The sequence below is a fragment of the Gopherus evgoodei genome, chromosome 8 (genome assembly GCF_007399415.2).
Source record: "Gopherus evgoodei ecotype Sinaloan lineage chromosome 8, rGopEvg1_v1.p, whole genome shotgun sequence".
NCBI classification, from domain to species: domain Eukaryota; kingdom Metazoa; phylum Chordata; order Testudines; family Testudinidae; genus Gopherus; species Gopherus evgoodei.
In genome coordinates, this window is record NC_044329.1 from 113,572,687 (window position 1) to 113,592,036 (window position 19,350).

The 19,350-nt window shown below is 51.9% G+C and overlaps 1 protein-coding gene across 3 annotated transcripts in view; it reads right to left on the reverse strand.

The window, feature by feature from the left end:
• Positions 1–19,350, reverse strand: part of TIE1 (tyrosine kinase with immunoglobulin like and EGF like domains 1) — a 49,617-nt gene that overhangs the window by 19,074 nt on the left and 11,193 nt on the right. For all 3 annotated transcript variants that reach the window (XR_004001636.1, XM_030572903.1, XM_030572904.1), the window contains 10 exons: positions 18,464–18,574; positions 16,053–16,208; positions 14,970–15,101; positions 11,433–11,573; positions 10,266–10,394; positions 9,346–9,491; positions 8,609–8,753; positions 6,991–7,149; positions 5,709–5,846; positions 4,805–5,095 (listed from right to left, as the gene is read on the reverse strand). Coding sequence is in view for 2 of the 3 variants with exons in the window: in XM_030572903.1 (XP_030428763.1) it covers positions 4,805–5,095; positions 5,709–5,846; positions 6,991–7,149; positions 8,609–8,753; positions 9,346–9,491; positions 10,266–10,394; positions 11,433–11,573; positions 14,970–15,101; positions 16,053–16,208; positions 18,464–18,574 (1,548 nt within the window). In the remaining variant the exon portion in view is untranslated. The remainder of the gene's footprint in view (positions 1–4,804; positions 5,096–5,708; positions 5,847–6,990; positions 7,150–8,608; positions 8,754–9,345; positions 9,492–10,265; positions 10,395–11,432; positions 11,574–14,969; positions 15,102–16,052; positions 16,209–18,463; positions 18,575–19,350) is intronic.

Sequence of the window (19,350 nt, forward strand, 5' to 3'; positions counted from 1 at the left end):
GTTGAGAATTTGAAAGTAGAAGGAAGCTTGGGTGAAAGTGATCATGAAATCATAGAGTTTGCAATTCTAAGGAAGGGTAGAAGGGAGTACAGCAAAATAGAGACAATGGATTTCAGGAAGGCGGATTTTGGTAAGCTCAGAGAGCTGATAGGTAAGGTCCCATGGGAATCAAGACTGAGGGGAAAAACAACTGAGGAGAGTTGGCAGTTTTTCAAAGGGACGCTATTAAGGGCCCAAAAGCAAGCTATTCCGATGGGTAGGAAAGATAGAAAATGTGGCAAAAGACCACCTTGGCTTAACCACGAGATCTTGCGTGACCTACAAAATAAAAAGGCGTCATATAAAAAATGGAAACTAGGTCAGATTACAAAGGACAAATATAGGCAAATAACACAGGAATGCAGAGGCAAGATTAGAAAGGCAAAGGCACAAAATGAGCTCAAACTAGCTATGGGAATAAAGGGAAACAAGGAGACTTTTTATCAATACATTAGAAGCAAGAGGAAGACCAAGGACAGGGTAGTCCCACTGCTCAGTGAGGAAGGGGAAACAGTAATGGGAGACTTGGAAAAGGCAGAGATGCTTAATGACTTCTTTGTTTCGGTCTTCACTGAGAAGTCTGAAGGAATGTCTAATATAGTGAATGCTTATGGGAAGAGGGTAGGTTTAGAAGATAAAATAAAAAAAGAGCAAGTAAAAAATCACTTAGAAAAGTTAGATGCCTGCAAGTCACCAGGGCCTGATGAAATGCATCCTAGAATACTCAAGGAGTTAATAGAGGAGGTATCTGAGCCTCTAGCTATTATCTTTGGGAAATCATGGGAGACGGGGAAGATTCCAGAAGACTGGAAGGGGGCAAATATAGTGCCCATCTATAAAAAGGGAAATAAAAACAACCCAGGAAACTACAGACCAGTTAGTTTAACTTCTGTGCCAGGGAAGATAATGGAGCAAGTAATTAAAGAAATCATCTGCAAACACTTGGAAGGTGGTAAGGTGATAGGGAATAGCCAGCATGGATTTGTAAAGAACAAATCGTGTCAAACTAATCTGATAGCATTCTTTGACAGGATAACGAGCCCTGTGGATAAGGGAGAAGCGGTGGATGTGATATACCTAGACTTTAGTAAGGCATTTGATATGGTCTCGCATGATATTCTTATAGATAAACTAGGGAAGTACAATTTAGATGGGGCTACTATAAGGTAGGTGCATAACTGGCTGGATAACCGTACTCAGAGAGTAGTTATTAATGGCTCCCAATCCTGCTGGAAATGTATAACAAGTGGGGTTCCGCAGGGGTCTGTTTTGGGACCGGCTCTGTTCAATATCTTCATCAATGATTTAGATGTTGGCATAGAAAGTACGCTTATTAAGTTTGCAGACGATACCAAACTGGGAGAGATTGCAACTGCTTTGGAGGACAGGGTCAAAATTCAAAATGATCTGACAAATTGGAGAAATGGTCTGAGGTAAACAGGATGAAGTTCAATAAAGATAAATGCAAAGTGCTCCACTTAGGAAGGAACAATCAGTTTCACACATACAGAATGGGAAGAGACTGTCTAGGAAGGAGTATGGTAGAAAGGGATCTAGGGGTTATAGTAGACCACAAGCTTAATATGAGTCAACAGTGTGATACTGTTGCTAAAAAAGCAAACGTGATTCTGGGATGCATTAACAGGTGTGTTGTAAACAAGACACGAGAAGTCATTCTTCCGCTTTACTCTGCGCTGGTTAGGCCTCAACTGGAGTATTGTGTCCAGTTCTGGGCACCGCATTTCAAGAAAGATGTGGAGAAATTGGAGAGGGTCCAGAGAAGAGTAACAAGAATGATGAAAGATCTTGAGAACATGACCTATGAAGGAAGGCTGAAGGAATTGGGTTTGTTTAGTTTGGAAAAGAGAAGACTGAGAGGGAACATGATAGCAGTTTTCTGGTATCTAAAAGGGTGTCATCAGGAGGAGGGAGAAAACTTGTTCACCTTAGCCTCCAATGATAGAACAAGAAGCAATGGGCTTAAACTGCAGCAAGGGAGATTTAGGTTGGACATTAGGAAAAAGTTCCTAACTGTCAGGGTAGTTAAACACTGGAATAAATTGCCTAGGGAGGTTGTGGAATCCCCATCTCTGGAGATATTTAAGAGTAGGTTAGATAAATGTCTATTAGGGATGTTCTAGACAGTATTTGGTCCTGCCAGGAGGGCAGGGGACTGGACTGGATGACCTCTCGAGGTCCCTTCCAGTCCTAGAGTCTATGAGTCTATGAGTCTAAGCTCTACCGGCAAGAGTGCAGTGTGGCTGGTATAAGCTGTGTCCATGCTAGGAGCACCACTGCAAGAACTGTACTGGCAAAGCACCCTAGTGTAGACGTGGCCTCAGCCTCATCTTTCTAGTCACCGCTCTTTGTCTGCACTAAATGGCAGGGCTCCCTGGAGCACTATCAGCCCTTCTCAGATACTCCCGGCTTGCAGTGCAGGGCTGAACCCTCAGGGCAGCGGGATGCAGTGCGCAGAACCAGCTACAGGAGATAGAGTGCTGAGGCATCAGCTGGACAAGGAAAGCACCACATGTTTGGGTGAGCAATGGCTGCCATCCTGAATCAGCACCAACGCTAAACAGTTAGGAGGGATGGGACAGAGGAGGAGGCAGGGTCTAGTGGATGCTGACCAATGCCTCCCTTTACCCAACCGTGGTATGGGACAGGACCCACAAGTTAATCAATGGCTGGTCATTTTTTAAATTAACATTTTAATTTCTTTCTTCAGCACCACAGAAAGAGAGGAATGAGCAGGCTGGGTTGGGCCTGAGGTCTGTGTAGCCTACTCTCCTGTCTCTGACCATAACCAGCCCAGGAGCTTCAGAGGACACTGTAAAACCCCCACTGCAGGCACATGTGGGATAGTGTGCCCTCCGTGAAGGACTCAGCCTGCTCCCTAACTGTCAGCGATTGGCTTAAGCCCCAAAGCAGGGTTTTGTTTCCCTTCCAAAAACCCTTTTATACATTAACTGTAATACCTGTGCATATTACTGATAGCCATAGAAATGTCCAACCCCTCTTTGAATCTTCCTGTATTCTTGGCCTCAATGTCATCCAGTGCCCGTGAGTTCCACAGTCTAATTACAGTATCCCAAAGTCATGCTGAATTTGGTGATTGTCACCTTCAGGGGGCACAGTTACTTGACAGCAGGAGGGTTAACCTCTCCAAAGCACAGTTAGCTGAAATCAGAGAGCAGTATCTCCAGTTCTGCACATGCCCTGGGGACAACTTGCTGCAGTTTATTTTAAGTGAGGTGACTTGTATAAAAGTCCCTTCCCCAAACAACAGGGAAATTCAGTGACCCAAAGACAAACTGCATCCGTCCTGCTTGGTACTTAAAGTGCCTACACGGGGAACAAATATTTAATAATAGGGTCTTCAGTGTAGCAGAGAAAGGTCCAACTAACACAATCCAATGGCTGGAAGTTGAAGCTAGACAAATTTTGACTGGAAATAAGGTCTAAATTTTTACTGGTGAGAGTAATTAACCATTGGAACAATTTACCAAAGGTTGTGATGGATTCTCCTTAACTGACAATTTTTAAATCAAAATGGGATGTTTTGTTCTAGGAATTATTGTGGGGCAGGTCTCTGCCCTGTGCTGTACAGCTCAGACTAGATGATCACAATGGTCCCCTCTGGTGTATCTCCAAGGAAGTTGGTGCAGTGGCACCTGGGAAGAATTGAGCTGTTGTGTCTGCAAAGAATCGAACTGGGGATGGTCAGTGCTATAATTTTAGTCCTAATAAATGACACAATGCTAAGGAACCGCAGCAATTTCAGCCACAAGTTACTGGGCTTGATGCAGGAATCACTGGTGAAATTCCATGGCCTGTGTTATCTATTATTTCATAGAACCAGGGGGTTAGAAGGGACCACAAGGGTCACCTAGTCTAACCCCCTGCCACGGTGCAGGATTTGTATTACAGTAGCAATCTGGGATAGTAGCCTGACTGCTCTATTGCTTTACACACAGAGGGCAAGCAGTAGCCATGGAACAGGGGATTATGCAGCAGGAAGCCACTCTGGGCCAAACAATTGTGGAAGAAAGAAAAGGAGACCGTGTTTCCCTCCTCAGGCAATCGGCCTAGGGAGTCATGGCTGCAGGGGCAGAGTGACATACAGAGCTGAACTGAAAGAGGTGCTCGATAATACTCTAGTTTTATGCCTAATAACACTGGCAACTAGATACTAAGGGCTGGTCTGCACTGAGAACTTAATCAGCCCAGCTACATCTCTCAGGGGCCTGTCAATCTAGCTACCACCTACGCTGATGGGAGAGCCCCTCCGTAGGCACTACCTGTGCTGACGCTGGAGCGCTGCACCTCTGCCGCTGGGGTGGTTCACGTGCGGCCATACCCAAGACAAGAGAAAGAGCCTCATGCTTCAAGATACCAGCTGACCCCTACAAGGGCCAGGAAAGGTTTCTCCCCTCCCTATGTCAGGGTAAGCTATTTACCTGTGCACGACTGTACCATGAGCCAGGTGCATCATGGGTTTTTTTGCCTCTTTCTGAGGCATCAGGTATTGGCCATTGTCCCTGAAATAAGCAGGCAGAATTGCCCAATGGACCAGTAGTCTGATCTTGTGTGGCAAATTCTATGGATCGGATCCCCAGCCAGGGTATCTCCATTCACTTCAATGGGACCATGCTGATCTACGCCAGCTGCAGAGCTGGCCCCATGTCCCTGTGACAGACAGTTCCCTCCCTTTGCTCCTGACAGTGCTGGTTCTGCAGGCCAAGAGGGGCTGTTGGTTACCTACCTTTGCTGTTGATCATGACCTTGTAGAGGTCAGATGGAGGGCCCAGGCTGGTGCAGTGATAGACCAACACTTCCAGGCCATACTCCTTGTTGAACTCCAGGTTAGGGATGCGGGCAGCGTGCACAAACATGGAGGTTATATTAATCTCACGGACAAGCACTTTTGCTGAGTCCAAGAGACGTACAACGAACCCATTTGCTGGCTCGTAGTTATTTGGCAAGTTCCAATTAACATGAAGCGTGTTCTTCCCTTCTACGGACCAGCCTTCGATCACAGGCTTGGCTGTGGGTTCTGTTAGAGACACAAGGTGAGTGAGGTAATATCTTTATTGGACCAATGCCTATGAAAACCAGACAGAATATTCACTTTGGGGCCAGTCCTCTCCCTCCTCCTGAAGGAATACACAGAACCTCATGCTGCCACTCTAGGCTCCAGGGCCTGGAAGAACCCTACACTTGTATCAAGCCCTGATGCTGAGGAGGGTGAGAATGCCCCAATAAATTCAGACTAGACTCAGCATGGGCCCAGACTCTCAGATCAGCTAGAACAGAGTTGATTAAATCAGAGAAATTCCAAGAAAACTGGGATTGGGCTAGGATGAACTGGACTGGACAGAATTAAATCTCATTAGATTGGTTCAGAGCAGGGTTAATTAGGTCAGATTCATGGAACAAATGGCTTGTGAATTAAACCACACGTGTACAGAGCCCAGGACAACAGGGCCTGATCCCTGTTTGGAAGCTGTAGACACTGGTGCAGTATAAATCAATAACCAATGGATGAATCCCCCCAGCTCTAGTCCTGGTGGCTCTTGGGGAGGGCAGGTCCAGGCACACCCCCTCTGTAGTATTTTTATTCGGGGGATTCCTTTCCTGTCTGTCCCTAGTCCCTGCCAGGCACTCACCTTGACACTCTGTCACCATGACCGCCTGTGGCCCCATGGCACCTTCCCCTTTGTCACCAGGGCGAGTCAGCTGCACCTTGACCAGGTAGGCCGTGACTGGCCGTAGGTTCATGAGTGTGATGTTTTCACTGTTGTCAACTGTTGATTACAAAGGATCCTGTTAAACCAAAGCCACGTGACCAGCAGCCTTGTTCTGTGCCATGACACAGCTTCCTCCCAGAGCCCATCGCAGGCTGAGCACTGGCAGCAGGATGTCCCTGGCTGGCCTGCTGCCTCTTCGCTCCCAAAAGCTCCCTGGGCCCAGCTGTTAGCAATATGCAACAAGGACCTGCTGGATCCCAGCATCTCAGCCCTAGCCCATCCCTGCCTGCTATTCAGCCTGCTTTTGCTTCTCCAGTTAGACCGTGCCCAGTGAGACTTAGGATTTCCCCTGGTGCTATAAGAATGCACTGTTTGGCGAAGCTAGTGCTTGGAGTGCCCGACGCTCAGTGTTTTGGGGCTGGAGCTCAGAACAGAATCTGGGTCAGCACCAGCCCTGCTTCTAGAACAAGAAGCTCTTCACAGAGCAGCACATTGGATTCTGGTCATGGTGCTGCCAGGCCTCCCCTCCAGACAGCCATGCCCCACCCTGTGCCCAGGAAAGCCCTGATTGCACTCTCGGCCTTGCACAGATCGAACATGCTCCCTGCAACGTCACGCACTCTACTTTCTCCTAAAGGCCCCTGCAGAGATTCCCTATGATGTGGCAGCCAGGGTAAGGCAGAGTGGGATTAGAGCTGGAGACAGGGGAGGGGACCTCATGGGACTGCTGAGGAAAATGGCGAGGGGAGAACTGGCTGAGCGAAGCCCTCACCTGCCCTATCCTTCCCCGGCTAGGGCTGGAGTTTCTGGAGCATGGGTTCTTGGCCCATGTCCAACCAGGCACCTTGACAGTGGGGTCTGAGCCACTGCTGCTGTCATGATGTGGCATCACCTGTCAATCTCTACGCAGCAACAGATTCTGCTGGTTTTCACTCAGCCTGAGAGGGTCTCCACAGGCTTTACTGACAAGCTAGCTCAGAAGCAGCAGCAGCTGGCTTAGGCCTCCCTGGGGTAGGACTTTCCCTGTTGTAAAATCAATCGTGGCCAAATTTGAGCATGACACCAAAATCGGAGCAGTAGCAAATACAGGGAGGAAAGCATCATGGCAGAGGAATCAGTTCTGCAGGCAGTGGGGCAAGAGGCAGAGCCGCTGCCCTTTTTGATCCTGCCCCAAATGTCCGTTGCAAGCTGATTCCCTTACCCACAATGGATGACCAAGGCGAGGTGTTGTCCTTAGGCTTGTAGAGCAGTTTGATGGAGGTGACTGGGCCATCACCAGAGAATCCATCCACTGGGGAAACCACAAGCTGCCGACTCTGCTTGGCCAGCAGCCGGGGGGGCCTCAGTGGCACTGGAGGGACTGTAGGCAAAGAACAGAACCAACATCAATAAACCCAACACAACTGTTTATGTTTAACACGGACACTTGGCCACACTGACCTGCTGGTCAGCCCTAGCACATCGCCCGTGCTAGTCTCATACTAACCCTTTCCGTGGTAGTCTAGGGGGAACCCCGTGATCTCAGAGTCTCTGCTGTCAGAACCGTGATGGGACATGCCCTCATCCCACTGATGGAGAGGCTAACACGGGTCCCTGCACTCAGGCAGTGCCAGCTAGGCGCACATGCAGAATCTGCTCCACCTGGAGAATGGGAGCTTAAAAAGGCAACAATGCTACTGCGAGTGATGGTGGGGGGATTGCCCAGGAGGAGAGGATGCTGGGGACTGCCAGTGAGCTCCAGTAGCCAGGGGAGCCTGGCCGGGGGAGTGGCTGTCCTTTCCTCCCACCCCACCCTTGTCTGGGGGCAGACTGATACCTGACATGGGCTAGGGGCCCTGGAATGCGGCTCCCCACTAATCAGGGGAATGTCACCAGGGACTAGAGGGAATTGGACTCATAAGGGACCACAGGAGTGAACTGAACTGCCAGGAGCAGTGAGATTGCCCAGAGGGGACCCAGGGGCAAGAGAGGGATAGATTCTATGACCAAGGCCAGGCTGAGGGTCAGCCAGCTACAAGCAAACCATGCTGTCCTGTAACCATGACAATGCCAATTGCTCCCCAGAAGTAGAGGGCAGCTCTGAACCTCCCTCGTGCTGAGTTCAGGCCCAGGGAGCCTGCCTTGGCCTGCGGGGAGATGGATGTCTTAGGCAGTAGAGACTTCACCTCTCTCTAGTTCCGGGGTTCTCAAACTGGGGGTTGGGGCCCCTCAGGGGGCCACGGGGTTATTACAGGGTGGGGTCATGAGTTGCCAGCCTCCACCCTAAACCTGGCTTTGCCCCCAGTATTTATAATGGTGTTAAATAGATATAAAAAAGTGTTTTTAATTGATAAGAGGGGGGTTGCGCTCAGAGGCTTGCTGTGTGAAAGGGGTCACCAGTACAAAAGTTTGAGAACCACTGCGCTAGTTGCTCTTGTAAACAGAGTCTGAATGAGCTCTCCCCTGATCTAGTGGTGAGGTGTGGAAAAGGACTTCAGGAGTTGATCTAGTTTACATGGGCACACCCACCCTGCCTAGGTGCTTAGCATGATGGATTGCTTGCCCAAATGATCACTTGCGGCTGATGCTGGATCCCCAGCCTCCTTGTTATTGGGACAGGAGTAATAAAGGGTTGTTATCCTTGTTGTGTGAACTGAGGGCAGCAGAACTGTACCTGGCATACCCTGATGGAGGGACTCACCCTCAACTGAAGGCATTCACTAGGCAGGGGACATGGGAATCTCTAGATATTGAACCTGGCCTTTGTTGCTGCCAACTTGGGCTGGTAGAAGGGTCACATTCTCAAACATCCCAGCAGTTCCCTCCCCTCCCCTGCTCACCTTTGACATTGACCTTGACTCTCCTGCTGTCCTGTCCCCCACTGGTGGAAACTCTGCACTCCCAGAGGCCTGTGTCTGCCTTGGTGAGCATTGGCACCAGGAACTCAGATGTGGTTTTGTCTGTTTCCATGATGGCTTTAATTGACTAGATGGGAGAGAGAAGCTGCAGTTACCCCTCCGAGGGCCACAGGCACCAAGCACAGCCAGATGGGTAGAACAGAGATGGGTAGGGCAGAGGGATGCTGCTCAGGATCCAGGCCTGAGCAGGCTCATGTTAAGGTCTGCAGCCATGGTGCACTAGATGGGGCTGCACGGACCTAGGGATTTGGGGTAAATACCAGCTTGGAGACTGAGGAACCTGAGGGCAGCTGGATCTAGTCACACAGAGCCCTGGCAGGGTGGAGTGGTGCACAGAGAGCAGGGGCAGGGGAGGCACAGAGAGCCTTTCCTGGGCAGAGTGGGGGGAGGCTACAAGGAGCCCCAGAAGAATGGGATTGGGGCGGGGAAGCACACGGAGCCTTAGTGGGACAGGACTAGGGGGGCAGTACAGGGAGTCTTGGTGGGATGGACCTAGGGGGTGGGGGGCAGCACAGGAAGCCCCAGCGGAATGGGACTGTGGGGGCCAGCACAGGGAGTCCCCTGGAGGGACAGGACTTGGGGAGGGTAGCACAGGGAGCCCTGGAAAGATGGAGGGACACAGGGAGCCCTGATGGGGCAGGAGGAGGGGGGGCGGGTACCGTGAGCACTGTCCCATCAGCCTTGCGCAGCTCGATGCTATCTCGCACTGGGGGCGGGTTGCCCGTGGCCATACAGCTGATCACAGGCTGGGAACCCAGGTTAAACTCCAGCTCTGCATCCAAGTTGATGATCTGGGGAATCCGATCTGGGACGGCAAATAGCAGTGCTGAGCATGCAAGCTCTAGCCCCCTGAGCTCACTGCTCTCCCTGCCCCTGAGCCAGAGGCTGCTGCAGCTTGTCTGGGAGGCCCAGGGCTTTGCCCTAGCTGAGGGTTCTGCATTGAGGTCCTCAAGGCAGCTCCGCAGAGCCACCCACCTCCTTCCCAGTTTTAGATGCCCTGAAGAAGTGACTGCCCTGGTCCCAACAAGGACGGCTGGTGGATCTGCCCCCCTTCTTCGCTGACACCATTTCACTGCTCCTCTCCGAGGTCTCTTCCCTCACTGGCAGCAGGAGGAACCAGCACCTTGTGCCCAGGCAGCTCTCCACACCCCAAGCCAGTGCTCACGGGCCATGGTCTGAGCACCTCGGCTGGGCAGTGATGTCCCCTGACCGAGCTGGCCTGCCCAAGCACTGGCATCTGATGGGCCTGCTAACAGTGCTGCAGCACTTGGCTCTCCCACCCAGTGCCAGGATCCCAAGCAGCTGCTCTTCGGTGGCTTTCCAGTCGGGAGCACTGCCAGCCAGGAGGGGCTGTGTTAGTCTGTCTCTAAGCAGCACTTTGCGGCATTGGGCAGGGAGCAGTTCCTGAGGTTTCGAGCACCCCCAGAGTTACAATGGTCAGTACGTGGGCAATGCTCAGACACTGCGGGGCTGGTGCTGGGGCTGGGTGAACACCAGCAGCAGAGAGGTCAGCGGGCTCCTGCCTGGCAGGGCCGGACCCCCAGGCGGATCATAGGTATTGCACTGAAGGCAGCTCTACCTGATTTCTCACAGCGATCCCCGTGCCATCCTGATGGGCAAACGCAGCCACTGAAGCGGTTGCAATTGCCTCCATTTTGGCAGTGGCACTCTAGGACACAGTCTGCGCCATAGTGTCCAGGAGGGCAGGCTGGAGGGAAGAGCCAAGAATTCACTGGTCAACACCTGACAACGGTTCAGGATTTAGGCTTGAGGCCGGTGCAAGGAAGAGCACGAGTAGCAACCCCAGAATCAGACTCCCAAGGCCAGGGCCGGCTTTAGGAAGTGAGGGGCCAATCTGAACAGGTTCAACGGGGCCCCGGCAGGGATGACTACAAACAAACAAACAAATCCCACACATATAAAAAAAAACACATGGGGCTTTTACTCACTGGGCGGTGCCCCGAGTCTTCGGCGGCACTTTGGCGGTGGATCCTTCACTCACTCCAGGTCTTCAGCGGCACTGAAGGACCCGCCGCTGAAGTGCCGCCGAAGACCCAGAGCGCCGCCAGGTGAGTAAAAATTAAAAAGGTGCCTCTAGCCAGGGAAGAGATTCTCACTGGGTGCGGGGCCCAATTCGGGGGAATTGGTGGAATAGGCCTAAAGCCGGCCCTGCCCAAGGCACTAATACTGTGTCAGAGCCAGGTGTCAGTGGCCCAGGGAGACTGGGCTCACATGCCCTTCAGTCCAAGTGGTGATGGGTGCACAGGGCTTTCTACTGTAGGCACCCTGGCCCATTCTCTTCCAGCCCAGCTGTGTCTCCAGGGATCCATTGTGGGGCTGGCCAAGGACATGGGGGATGAGAGGAGACGGGGAAGCAGCAGAGAAGATTCATTTGCCTCTTTCTGCTGCAGTCTGAGCTGTGGAAGTTCCTGTTCCCAAGACACTTTGCGTGGCTGAGGGACTGGGGCTGCAAAACTGAAGACATGAGCCATACTCAGCGTCCTCGAGTAAGCACCATTGTATCGGGAATGCTGCACAGGCAGCAGGGGACCCAGCAAGAGACAAAAAACACAGCAAAACAAAAGAGCCAAAGGTGTGGGTGGGGGTTGGGGGCTGCCTTGGCCCCAGGGAGTGTCTCCCTTTGGAAATAGAAAGGTCAGGCCAACTCTGCTTAGGAGGAACCCAGTCTGGGGTGGTGCCTCTGTCGGGGAGGAGAGAGGAAAGCAGGCAGGCCAAGCTGCTGTACCTGTACTGCACTGTGAGCCACTCCATCCGGAAGCGCAGGAACAGCCGTATGGATCTGGCAGGCAAAAGCTCAGCCCCTTGCAGCCCTGGTCATCGTTGCACTTTTCCTGGCAGTTACGGCCAAACCTCCCTTCCCTACAGGCTTCAAAACAAGACAATTCTCCTCACTACTCTGCTGCAGCCAGCACCAGTCCATTCACTGCCCTCCACTTCCACATGGCCTGGCCCTGCCACCACCACAGCCAGGACAAGCTATGCAGCCAGCACAGAGATGCACTAACAGTTAATGAACTTACCAAAACCAGCAGGGAATTGGGGAGCCCCCGTGCCAGAACACGGCTGAAAAGAAAAGTCTGTTGAGTTCCACAAGGCAGAGCAGAGATGCTGGCCATTATTGGTGGGGGAATCCAGCCTCAGTCCCGTGTAAAATATAATGGTATAAGCAGTAAGAGCAAAATGTGTATTAGCGAGAGATTGAGAAACACCACTCACAGGGACAGGACAGGCAGAAATAACTGCTAGGGAGACCTTAGCTACAGCCAGGAGTAGCTTTGACAGCATCAGAGACAAGGCTAAGTCAAATGAACCCAGATAAGAAACAGCCCCAGCTACTGCACAGAGCAATCTTTCTACCCCAGCTCCATTTTGCAGCATAAAGATGGAGCAGCATAAGTCAGAGCTGAGGGTTTTTGCCATCTTGCTGGCACAAGAGATCCCAACTCAGGGGACAATGAACAGATGATCTTTGAGTAGGGCCAGATATTATGAGAACCTGGTCTGTTATGCCCAGGCCAGGAGTCACAGATTATAGCGCCAGAAGGGACCATTGTGATCATCTTGTCTGACCTCCTGCACAGCATAGGCCAGAGACTGCCCTGAATTAAGTCCTGTTCAAACTAGAGGATAATGCTCAGAAAAACATCCCATCTTGATTAAAAATTTGGAGCAATGGAGGATCCACCAAAACCCTTGTAAGTTGTTTTCCTCACTGTTTAAAAATTTGCACCTGGTTTCTAGTCTAACCCTGTCCAGCTTTAAATTCTAGCCAATGGATCTTGTTATATCTTTGTTAGCTATATTGATGAGCCCCATTATCCAATTTCTCTTCCTTGTGTAGGTACATATTGACTGATCAAGTCATATCCTTCTCTTTGTTAAACTAAATAGACAGAGCTCCTCGATTCTCTCACTGTATGGTACATTTTCTGATCCTTCAGTCATTTTCATGGCTCTTCTCTGTACCTTCTCCAGTTTATCAACATCATTTTAGCAGTATGGACACCAGAACTGGACACAGTATCCAGTAACAGACTCACTAATGCTGTATACAGAGGTAAAAATCACCTCCCTACTTGACAATCTGTTGTTAATGCATTCAAGGATACATCCACCATCTTAGCTATAGCATAGAATCATAGAATATCAGGGTTGGAAGGGACCTCAGGAGGTCATTTAGTCCAACCCCCTGCTCAAAGCAGGACCAATTCCCAACTAAATCATCCCAGCCAGGGCTTTGTCAAGCCTGATCTTAACAGCCTCTAAGGAAGGAGATTCCACCACCTCCCTAGGGAACCCATTCCAGCATTGCAATGGGAGCTCATGGTGACCACTCATGGTGATCTGCATCCTCCCCTGTGGGTCTATGGTGATTGTGCACCTGCGAGATGAAGAGACGATGAGGTCACTATATTCTGAGTACACCATGGAATGGAGCCTGAGCTCTGTGACTCTCCCTCTTCGTGGAGTCCCAGAGCCCAGGCTCCAGCCCAAGCCCAAGCATCTACACCACAGTTAAACAGCCCTTTAGCCCTAGCTCGGCAAGCCTGAGTCAGCTGACACAGGCCAGCTGTGGGTTTTAATTGCAATGTAGACATACCCTCAGTGTTCAGACTGTATTTTATTCTAAACCCTTCCATTCACACCAGTACAGTGCAACATCACAGTATTCAATCCCTTTCTGCCTCTCTTTACTAGGGCCTAGGAGGAAAAGAGATCTCCTTCTCTAGGGGGCCGGGCCGGGCCCGGCCAGGCTCAGATCAGACACTCCAGTCCCCCCTTGTAACACTTCCTTCCTGGCTTTTATCAGGTTAGCCAGCTGAGGACTAATTAGTTCCTTACCTCCCCATCCTTTCCTTCTGATTAGCTCATTGTTCAGTCAGCTGTCTCTGGGAAAACTAATTGAGGCTACAGTGATGAGAGTGCTGACCCACCTGTCAGGTCTCAGCACAGTCACACACCTCACCATGAGCTCCCAGTGTGATGCAAAAAGAGCTAATGTGATTCTGGGATATAGTGAGCAGGGTGGGGATTTTGCCTCTGTCATTGGGGATACTGCATCTTGTTTTGACATCCACATTTTTAAAATGATGTTGAAACATTGGAGAGTATGCAGAGAAGACCCACAAACACAAATTGAGGGCTGGAGAACATGCCTTACCATTGAGACTTAAAGAGTTCAGTCTGTTTAGTTTACCAGAAAAAAGACTTGATTAGAGTGTGTAAGTCTGTTCGTGATGAGAAAATACGAGGTACTTCAGAGCTCTCTTATTCAGCAGAGAAGGACAGAACAAGAACTAGTGGCTGGAAGTTGAAACCAGACAAATTCAAATTAGAAATAAGGCCAAAAATTAGCCATCAAGGTGATTTACCACTGGAACCAGCTCCCAAGGGAAGTGGTAGATTTCCATCTCCTGCTGTCTTCAGATCCAGTCCGGCTGCCTTTCTGGAATTGCTGCTTTACCAGACACAAGTTACGGGTTCAAAACACGGGGGACTGGGTGAAATTCTCTGGCCTGTGATAGACTAGAGATAAAACTAGCAGATTTAATGGTCCCTTCTGGCCGTAAAGTCTATGAGTCTATGAACCCAGACCCTCAGTGGGAGGAATCTTTAAAAGTATCTTTACAAAAGGACTGTCCCAGGATCTAAGCCCTAGCTTCAGCACAGAGGGATCCGAGATGACACACTGCCTCCCACACCCAGCACTAGCAGAGCCTCTTGCAGGAGAAGGTTCTCTCAGATCCCTGAAGGCTTCACAGTCCTTAACTGAGTGCCACTCCAGGGGCCAGTTCCCTGTCTCTCTGGAAGAAATGGGGAGCAGCTCCTGCCCCCATCCTGCTAAAGGGGCCCCAGCCTCCCACACAGGTCAAGGAGACTCACAAACAACAAACATTTGACAAATCAGTCAACCCCCCCCCCAAACTGCAAACAGCCCCTATAGTCTAGGGGATGCTGAGCCACAGACCTCCTCAAGCCCATCCCCACGTCACAGACTGAGGTCAGCCCCATCCCTGCATCACCATCCCTGCCGCACAACAAGGCCCAGCGCCAGCTCCAGCTCATTGCCATGCCCATCCCTCAAGGAGCCCCAGGTCCAGCACAGCCCATTGCCATCCCTGCGACACCGTCCCTGCCACACGGCAGAGAAAGAGGAGAGGAAGGCTCTGTGCCTAGATGGGGACTCAGGGTCAGTGGAGGGAGTGGGGTGTTTATTCCCTTGGCCTATGGAGTGTGGGGTTTGGAGGTAGCTATGGCCCACCTTTCTCACAACGAGTGCCCATGAAACCTGGAGGGCAGATGCACTCCCCAACACTGTCGTGGCAGATGCCTCCATTCAGGCAGTCAGGACAGTCCTTCTCACAAGAGTGGCCCCACTTCTTCGCTGGACACCCTGGGAGAAAGCAGAGGGGGTTTAGGGCAGCGCCCTGTGGGATCACCAGCCGCATGCTCAGTCTGCAGCTGAAAAATGAACCAAAGCCCGACGGACTCCTAACCTCTGGGAATGCGAGTGCAGAGCCTGCCCGCAAGGCAGGGCCAGGGCAACCGGACCCAGCATTCTGACAGCAGGAAATACCAGAGGGGCCTGTCTCCCTAGCACACAGACCTCAGTCCTGTGGCACACACATGTTCTGCCCCTCCCAGTTAACATGGCTGTGCATGAATGCCTCACTGGCACCCCTAAGGGCAAAGATGAGCCACTGCTCTCTTCCACCAAACCCCGCTGCTCCCTGTTCTCTGGCACCACCCTCCTCTGTGTCACTCAGGCCTGGAAATTGGTGTCACCTGCAATTCCTCCCTCCCTTGCACCCACACATTCACCATGCTGCTTCCCTCTCCAGAACGTTTCTTAGACTCCACCTTTGTTTTCTATCCACACAGCTAAACTGCCCTCCAGGCCCTCCTCGCCTCCAGTCCTGACCACTGCACGTGCCTCCCCGTGGAGGCATGGCTGGAGGAAAGCATAGCAAGAACACTGCCATATCCCAGCCATTTCTGGCTGCCAGGGGCGCCTCACTGGGCTCAACACAGCCTAGCTTAGCTTAGAGCATTCTGTACAGGCCCTAGCTAGCCCCAGAGCCAGAGGCAGCAAACGCAGCACACAGCTGAGCTCAGGCAAAGCCAGAACAGGGCCCATATCTGCTTGTCTGACCCCAAATCCAAGACCCCCATTTCTCTTGGGCCAGGTCCCAGCCTAGACTGAGCCCTCACACCCACCAGTCCCTTCTCCAGTGGGTCTGTTGTATGTCTGGAGCCTAGGCTCTGGCCCCAAGTGGCATTCCTGCCCTGTTCCCTACCCCAGCCAGGCTCCAGACCCAGCCCTGAGGTCCCACAGCAATCTTACCTCTCACAATCAGTCTGTAGAAGGCACTTGTCAGGGGACTGTCTCCTATGAATGTGGCACTGTACACCCCATTCTCACTCAGACCCACATCCGAAAGGGTTAAGGTGAACAGCGTCCCATTCACTTCACCTCGGTGTGTTGTCTGGTAGAAGGTACCTGAATTAAGGAAAGAGGGCAAATGGCACCAGGTCCTGAAGTTACCCAACACCAGAGCTGGCCTGAGTCAAACCCTGTCCCTGTTAGTCCCTCTAGGGAGAGCCAACCATGTGCAGCTGGGCAGCACCGAGCAGCTCTGCCCTCTTCAGCTTGATGACCCAGACACGTCTCTAGGATGTTGGTGAGCATCAGGTCTCTCCTGGACTGTTCCTGAAAGGCCAGGCCAGCAAAGCGAGCGCAAGGGCATGAGCCAATCCCTGGTGGCCAGTCCCGTGGCTGTCTGTAGGGGATATGGTTCAGGATCCCAGAAAAGGAAGGGGTCAGACAAATGGTGCAGCCTGAGTCCTCCTCTCCCTGGTTAGTGAGGCACTCCATCCAGGGTAGGTCTGAGCCCCCAAGGCAGCACTGTCTGGAGGGACCACATCAGATGGAGGCAATATCTGTCAGGGTCTGTCTGCACTGCAGCAGGGTGCATGCTCCCCAGCATGAATAGACAGGCACAAACTAGCTCTGTTCACAGGACTAGCAGATGCAGGGGCTCCAGCTAACCGCCCACGCAGGGCCGGCTCCAGGCCACAGCGTGCCAAGCGCGTGCTTTGGGTGGCATGCCATGGAGGGCGCTCTGCTGGTTGCCGGGAGGGCAGCACGCAACTCTGGTGGACCTCCCGCAGGCGTGCCTGCGGAGGGTCCACTGGTCCCGCGGTTCCGGTGGAGCATCCACAGGACCAGCAGACACTCCGCAGAGACGCCTGCGGGATGTCCACCGGAGCCACGGGACCAGCGAGCAGCAGAGCACCCCCTGCGGCATGCCGCCATGCTTGGGGAGGCGAAATTGCTAGAGCCGGCCCTGCACCCACGTACGTAGCCCAGGGGACTGGGTGGGTTTGTGCTCAGGCAGCCAGCCTGAGCTGCCAGCCAGACCACTCCAGCAAGCCTGCCCTGCTGGTATTAGGGTGCTATCGTGAGCAGAGCTAGTGTGTCTGTCTCCCCACACTGGCAGGTATTGCAGTGTAAACATACCTAGGAGAAGGGGGGTCTAGAAACACTGCAGCGTGAGTGCCTGGAGCCTATGGCAATGGCACAGTCTGGACCAGAAACTGCCAAGGCTCATCCTGCTCAATGCAACTGCCTTGACTACTTCTAGAGCAGTCGGGGAGGGGGCACTGCCCCAGCCTCATTTGCATCTGGAGCAGGGCGGAGGTGGGGCTCACTTGCCACTTGTCCTGGGCTCATGCAATGTAGGGTTCAGTCATGTGTGGAGGAAGGTCTCACTGAGCCCTCACTCTGACCCTGTGGGGAGGGGTTTTGGGAGATCATGTGCCCTGGCTGTGTGTGCACCTTGCAACCTGGTCCAGAGCTCTCTGGGGTCCCTGGCCCTATGTATCCACAACAGTCTGGTTGTTTCACTAGGGTTGCCTGCTCCAGCCTGGCAAAGGGAGTGGATCACTGGGGTCTCCTGCTGTGGGAGGGACTCTATCTTGGGAAGCAATGACTCTGAAAAAGATGTGGGGGTCGTGGTGTATAAACAGCTGACCAGGAGCTTCCAGTGTGAGGCTGTGGCCAAGAGGGCTAATGCATAAAAAGGGAAATCTCGAGTAGGAGCAGAGAGGTTATTTTAACCTTTGTATTTGGTTCTGGTGCAACTGCTGTTGGAATCTTGTGTCCAGTTCTGTTGTCCACAATTCAAGAAGGATGTTGATAAATTGAGGAGGGTTCAGAGAAGAGCCACGAGAATGATTAAAGGATTAGAAAACCTGCCTTCTAATAGTAGATTCAGGGAACTCCATCTACTTTAGCTCATCAAAGAGAAGGTTAAGGGATGATTTGATCATAGTCAATAATAACCTGCATGCAGAACAGAAATCTGATGGTAGGAGAGCTCCAGTGGCCAAAGGTCTAACACGAGCCAATGGCTGGACAAATTCAGACTGGTGATAAGGCACAAATGTTTAACAAGCCACTGGAACAATTTACCAAGGGCTGTGGTGGATTCTCCATCACTGGCAATTTTTAAATCATGGTTGGATGTTTTTCTGAAAGGTCTGCTCTGGTTCAGGCTGGAATTAATTCAAGGAAGCTTCATGGCCTGTGTTATACAGGAGGTCAGACTAGCTGATCACAGGGGTCCCTTCTGCCTTTATTAGCTATTAATCTCTTCGGGGCATGGCTTCCTAGGGTCTCCTGCTGGGGTGTGAGGGGACTGCTCACTAGGTTGCCTTCCGCAGCCAGGGGAAGCCGCTCACTGGATCACTTGCCATTTCTTTTCCACAAGACATCCGTGTTCTTCTTGTGAAGGACTTTGGCAGAGAAGGTGGCTGAGTCCGCAATGCTCACAGTCTGGGTGACTTTCAGTGGGACCAGGTGGGCTACAGAGAAATGGAGAAAGGAGGGTAAAGCTTAGGAGGGTGTTTGAGTGTCCACAGTGACCTCCCTTTCCCAAGAGGGGACAGCTGCTGTGGAGGAACTGCCAACCCCTGGAACATCCTGTGGACCAAAAAAAAAGAAAAAGTTAACGTGGCCTTCTATGGCACAGTCTCATTGCTGACGTTGCTGAGAGCAGGGCAGAGCCAGGCCAAGCAGCACTCTGATATCCTGGGCACTGGGATGTAGAGATGGGACCTCCTCACACCCTGTGCTCCATACATGCTGAAACTATGGATACGGGAGTGCTGCCGCATGCCCTGAATTGAAGTGGTTTCCATCATATCCAGGGTTTACGGTTTGGTTCCACTGCTCTCTATACCATTGTTCCAGCCCCCGCTATGCTCCAGGCCATTCTGAAATCCAAATGACAATGAAGTTACCTCCCAGACAGGATTTCTGCAGTGTGGCTGGGAGTCACCTCCGTCCCTGGCTGTATCACAGGCTGTGAGGTCCTTGCAGGTGCTGAGGAGGGAGCTGCACTGCTCCTGCTTGGGGCCTCTAGTCAACATTTTCACCCATGGGCAGAGGAAGTCAGGACCCCGATATCTCTATGAGCAAGCAATGACCATGTGGCCTGACTGCCGGAAGAGCAGAGAACCCCAGAGAGGCCCATGCATGAGAGAGACGGGGTCAAACACTGTCAGTGATGGTCTCTGCCCTCTCTGAACCTTCTAAGTCCAGCCCACCATGTGGCAGGAGGTGTAAGGCAAGGAGGGGA